General features: G+C 38.9%; 1 protein-coding gene across 3 annotated transcripts; it reads right to left on the bottom strand.

The window, feature by feature from the left end:
- Positions 1–483: 483 nt before the first annotated feature.
- LOC149139007 (uncharacterized) lies at positions 484–5,502 on the bottom strand. 3 transcript variants are annotated; one of them, XM_089446468.1, is made up of 9 exons: positions 5,337–5,502; positions 5,031–5,236; positions 4,718–4,887; positions 4,261–4,332; positions 3,968–4,135; positions 3,642–3,812; positions 2,505–2,714; positions 2,012–2,103; positions 484–1,772 (listed from the first exon to the last, which is right to left on the bottom strand). In XM_089446468.1, exons 3-9 carry the CDS (start codon positions 4,800–4,802, stop codon positions 831–833), a joined length of 1,740 nt encoding a protein of 579 aa, XP_089302594.1. In that variant the 5' UTR covers positions 4,803–4,887; positions 5,031–5,236; positions 5,337–5,502; the 3' UTR covers positions 484–830. The 3 variants fall into 3 exon arrangements, with proteins under 3 accessions (XP_089302594.1, XP_089302593.1, XP_089302592.1); XM_089446467.1 differs by having other exon boundaries at positions 4,718–5,164; XM_089446466.1 differs by lacking the exon at positions 5,337–5,502 and having other exon boundaries at positions 4,718–5,289.
- Between the last annotated feature and the right edge of the window lie 260 nt (positions 5,503–5,762).

Below are 5,762 nucleotides of genomic sequence, written 5' to 3'. Positions count from 1 at the left end.
ATCCACCATTAGAGGGATATTGAATGACACATCCTGCCTTGGAACAAGCTGAAATATTCCCAACTGTAATGAATGGTAGTTTCTGCTCTGACATTAGCTGGCAAGTAAACCAATGGGCATAGTATTTTTGCAATAATCCTAAATTCACTCTTCACTTAGAGATAAACATGCACAAGAAAATTTAATATTTCAGGTAGAATCTTGATTTTGCACTGGTGAAAGTCAGGACCCAAACAAAAATCCATGCTTATTAGCCACCCATGTTCTCACAGTGGTAAGAAAGGTCTGCCACAAAGATGCTGCTTCAGTTGGGAATCTACACAACTCTTTGCAAAATTTTATGTTCCTTGTATTCTACTTCGAATAATCAGTTTTACTGTGTACTTTTCAGTCAGCTTAGAAGTAATTGGACCCATATAATCGTTCATGCCTCTTCATTTTCGTCTGAGTTAATGAAAACACATTCACAAAAAGTCAAAAAGATAATGGAAGACCTGGAAAAGTTTACTAAAGTTTTTTGAATATAACATCGGAATTGATTAAGCTGGCAAAGGATGGAAGCCGTGGGACTAAACCATAATCCCAACCAGCAGATAAAATAAAGCTGGATAAGGATGGAAACAATGAGCCTTTCCCATAACAATAACTGGGAATAAACATTTTGAAGTGGAAGGAAATAGTAACCCCTGAATCTAATAACTGCAGTCTACGCCCACTTCTCGGTTCACTCCAATTGAAGTGCAAAACCTTCAAACTTGCATTTGCTTGATTGACTGTTTAGAAAATTGCATTTGGAGTTTGTTATGTCAAAACGCTATGGCTCTGAGACATCAGAAATCAAACAGATTTCCAAACCCAACCCGGCTGCTCATGCTGTAATGATCATACATAGGATCACCATAGTCCACAGGCTTGATGTCTACAGTCTGATATTTGCCTTCAGTCTCTTGCACTGCTCCAAACACCACTCCATTACTTGAATCATAACTTTTCTCATAATGTGTCTCAGGAGCGGATGATTGGTGCCTCAATGATTGCATATAATTTCTATCTTCACCTTTATAAGCTGGGCTGCGGTTATTATGATTCATGGACTTATCAAAGTTCATTGTGCTTTTAGTAACTCTGACAGAACGAGCATGAAGATTTTGAGTGACTTTTGAGGATACGGATGTGAAAATATGAGCGTTAGAGTCTTCAGACGCAACTGAATTTTTCTTAACTGGGTTTGGTTTAGACTTGGGATCATCATCTGGGATGACAAGAGTATCCCTAAGTGGCCACAAATCTCCTTTCTTTTGATGGTTCCTGGACATTGGTCGAGGCTCAACATCTTCATCTGGTATAGGAAATGTGTCCTGTAATGGCCATGAATCTCCTTTCCTTTGATGACTTCTGTACATTGGTCGAGGCTCCGCATCATCATCTGCCGTATAAAGAGTGTCGTGTAATGGCCGTGAATCTCTTTTCCTTTGATGATTTCTGGGCATTGACTGAGGCTCAACATCATCATCTGGCATGTTAAGGGTATCACGTAGTGGCCATAAATCTCCTTTCTTTTGAGCTGTTTTTCTTCCAGTGAAGCCCCTAAGGTAAGCATAGGTACCACCTATGATTTCTGCTGCAAACTTGAACAGGTCCAGAATGAATCTCCCAAAGGACATCCAACCTGCATCGACATTTTCAGTTTGTCCATCAACAGGGATGAGTGGTGGTCTGTCTGTCTTGGCAGAAGCAGGCAAACTTTTCTTGGATGGCTTGTTCTGCTTTGTCTGCATAAAAGTTGCAATAGCAATTCTTGGGATCAGGACCTAGCCATTATTAAGCACACCTTTGGAAATAAAAGTTGCAATAGCACTTCTTGGGATCAAGACCGAGCCATTATTAGCAGAACTTTAGAAATAGAATATGTTGAACGATTACCATTACTTTCTTAAGGCAAGTCTCACGGAAATAAATTAGAATGTAGCTCAGCTCAACAACAAAAAATTTAGAACGTAGCACAACTTACAGATCTTGAAAACATAGAGGTTCCCGATCCTTCTTGTTGAAGCAAGCCAAGAATATAGCCAACTGAAAATGCACCAGCAACCATAAGAATACCTGCACATTGTAATATTTCACACACCTGAGAAGAACCCACAAGTAACAGTTGAAAGAAAGTCAATATGCTGAAAGCAAAGCCGAGTATGCAAGAGGTCAATAACGCTATTGGAGGACATCAAAGTCCTGTAGCAGCAATTTCAGTCATCTTGGCATATTGATTGTCATAGACCGCTGTAGAATGTTTCCATTGGAAACTTTTGTGGTTGATTACAAGGATGACGTACATAACTTGAGAGGAATTTGCAAATGACCGTTCATATAAGGAGAAGCAGTTCGTATTGAAATTTCATGTTTCACCACTTGAATTTGATCCCTCATGAACAATTCCTACAATTAACAATGTAAAAATACAGACCCCAATGTCAGGAGGTGTATATTATGCTGGTTGTGATGCAGACCTGAGGAATAGCTCGTGGCATTATTATATGCACAATCATCATAGTTGAGTCGAATCTCACGGATAGCCTGGTTGCCCCTGTCAACAACCAATAGTGAACATGTACTACTAACATACACTACATCGAAATCACTTGAAAACTTGGCGCCTTCGCTAGGCCCATCAACATGACCAGCTCTATTGGACCTGCCTCCTGCAATGGTTGTTACCCCTGCATCATATAACCCCATTGGCATTAACAAAACAAGTCAGAATGGAGTTAACAAACAAGCTTACAACTTTGGCCAGTTTTCAATAAAGGCCCAGAATTCTACATCGAAGATGATTCAAAAACCTTATATACATGCTTCTAATATAATTTTGAAGAGATTTATGAGAAGACTACAATGTCTTTCGCAGGGAATTTACTTTTCATCAAAGGGATGTAGTGAAATTGCAACTCCTAGTTTCAGCGCTTTGAAACAAGGGTGAAATACACATCAAATTTTCAAACTATGATTTTATCATTTTTATAATTTACTTAATATCTTGAAATACTTGAAGCATTAAAGAGCTTTGGATGTTGAAGAGAGGCGGTTAAATTAACACGTGGAAGGTCATGCCTGAATGTAACAACTCCACTCAACAGGATAACCACAACTTTTCTTTGCCACACATAGATTTTAGCTCCATTGGACAGATTTTATTTTTAAGACGGTTTTTGTATTGCAATGAGCCCTTCTAACTGAAAGCCACGCCTGCCAGGCATATTTGATCCCCGAACTCATGACATCCATTAAAATATCCGCATTTCAGCTAACAGAATTTGGCTTTGATCTCTTTTGGCATCCTAAGTTTGTAAATTGAATGAACATTGAGAAAAGGCCTTTCTTGTTGAACACCACAACTGCCAGTGAAACTAGTTCCCTAAATTCAACCTTGAAAAACTTTTCCAATCCTTTACTGTTGGATTTCCGTTCTCCTCTTTTCGTCATTCTCTTATGCTAAATTGAGTTACTATTAAAAAAATCCTTTCTTGTTGAATGCCATAACTAACAGTCAAACTAATTCCCTAAATTCATTCTCAAAAAAAAATCGGTCTTTTAAAAATGGATTTCAGTTCTCTTTTCTTCATTCTTTATTGTAAGTTGTCTTATACCTGCTTCACTAATCTTCCTGATAGCCATATTTATAGTGTCTGCAACATAAACATTGCCACTGTCATCTGCAGTGAATCCCTTGGGATGATTGAAGCGAGCATCTCTGGGCCTTCCATCTACATACCCTGAGTATCCTTGTGATGAACCTGCTAATAATCTCGCTGTGCTATCTGCAAAGATGCATGCAGAAACCTCATAAGTGCTTAAATATAAGATAAAAATCAAATTATCATATGAATTTGGGAGATCACAAGAGAGAATAATATGCACAAAATGCTGAGGTTTCAGTTCAAAATGGAAATGCTGATGGAGTAGAGACGCATACAACGAGATAACGGAGGAGTCAATCGAAAAATGTTGCTGTTGACAGAATCCAGAACAAGCAAATCACCATCTGGAGACACCTCAATAGTATATGGGTCAATTCCAAGCTTGTTTCCTTCTAGAACTGTCTCTACCATGTAGCCGCTTTCGAACTGAGGAAAATTCCGGTCTGAAATATGTCACTCTGTTAGAAACTAACACCCTCAAGAAATAACAAACAAACAATTGACAATAGAAAAATACAACGCTTGCATACAGTAACCACAGCAGAATCAAGATCAGACAAGTGCAAACCAGCTTTGGAGGTCGGGGCAGGGGGACCCCATATCCACTTGATTAGGACAGATAACGGGCTTCTGATAATGCCTGAAATCACATTAACGGACAAACCCCATTAACCCAGTTTCTCAATTTGGTACATTACAATGGCACATCTATAATGCCTGAAATCACATTAATGGACAAACCCCGGTAACCCAATGTCTCAATTTGGGACATTACAATGGCACATCTATAGGGGCAATCCATAACAAAAACAAGCAATTCCCAATGAATTCCTAAAATCAAAGTGCTGATAAAGACTCAAATCAAATCAATGCGTTGATGCATTATGCGGTATCCCAATGGTACATTGACTGTAAAACTGTGGTGGATCCAAAACAAGCATTTCTTAATCAATTTATATAACAAAAGTGCATTAGTTTTGTCGCGAATAGAATGCAAAACGAAATGGCCATTGTCGTTGTCATACCTGGAGGGGCAGCAGAGACTATAGGTTCCCATGGAGCCAGACCAACCACCAGAAAAAGCAGGAAAAACAGCACCCTTCTCTTCATATCTCAGACTCAGACCACAAAACATCCCACTTTTCCTCTGAGCAAAGAAGATCCATGCATGAAAGAAAAGTCATATCACTGTCATCTGCACCCAAAATCCATGTATTTTCTTTCTCAATCTCCTCATGTGCACAAAATAGGGGAAAAGAACTATAATGTCTGCTCAGCTGGTTTAAAACCCTTGATACCCACATCAGGAAAACAAAAAATAACAGAATTTGAGCAAACCTGTGATGGGCAGAGCCCACAAAGATGAAAAACTTTCTCCAAATGAAATGGTTTGAGTCGAGTTGGGTTTTTCTTTATCTTTTCAAGGCGGCGGGGACACTTTGGAATAGGATTCGATGCGCTAGATACCTTACCTGTCAGAAGCTAAACTTAGCTTTTTACTTCAGGTTTATGAAGGCCTTACTGCGTATTTTGATTTTACTATTCTGCAGTACCAATAATATCAACTATATCGTCAAAGGAAGAAGTAGTAAAGTGGAAAGCATTGCTAATAAATTCATTGGAATCTCAGCCCATCTCTGTCACCTGTTGAGATCACATAGGTGTGTGCAAAGAACATGGGTTTCATTGGCTTTGAGTGATCCAGATATAATTTCTGCTCGTCCTTTCTTCAATGCAAGCCATGAAATTATTGCAGAGCTGTAGACATCGTATTCCCACAGTATGATGATCAGCAGTAAACACTGTATTCTTACCGTCTCTCATAAATATTTATATTTTAATGTAAAGTGATGGGCCAGGGGAGGTAGAATTTGTCTTCCATTTTGTTTGTGTCAATGACATGGTAATTGCGCCATGGCAGTAGCGGTCGGTGTATTGTCCGTTCAGGAGAATCTTCAATCTCTTAATTTCAAAAATGAGTACATAAATCATGATCATGCTTTGAAAAGCTAGTGGACAGTAAGTCAAAAAAGTTCTGCAAGATTTAAGCCAGTGTCCAGAAATGATGAG

The sequence above is a fragment of the Pinus tabuliformis genome, chromosome X, assembly GCF_031772625.1.
Source record: "Pinus tabuliformis cultivar Carrire ecotype Pingquan chromosome X, CPIR1, whole genome shotgun sequence".
NCBI classification, from domain to species: domain Eukaryota; kingdom Viridiplantae; phylum Streptophyta; class Pinopsida; order Pinales; family Pinaceae; genus Pinus; species Pinus tabuliformis.
Note: the sequence above shows the minus strand (reverse complement) of the source record. Positions and strands in the feature narration are given on the sequence as shown.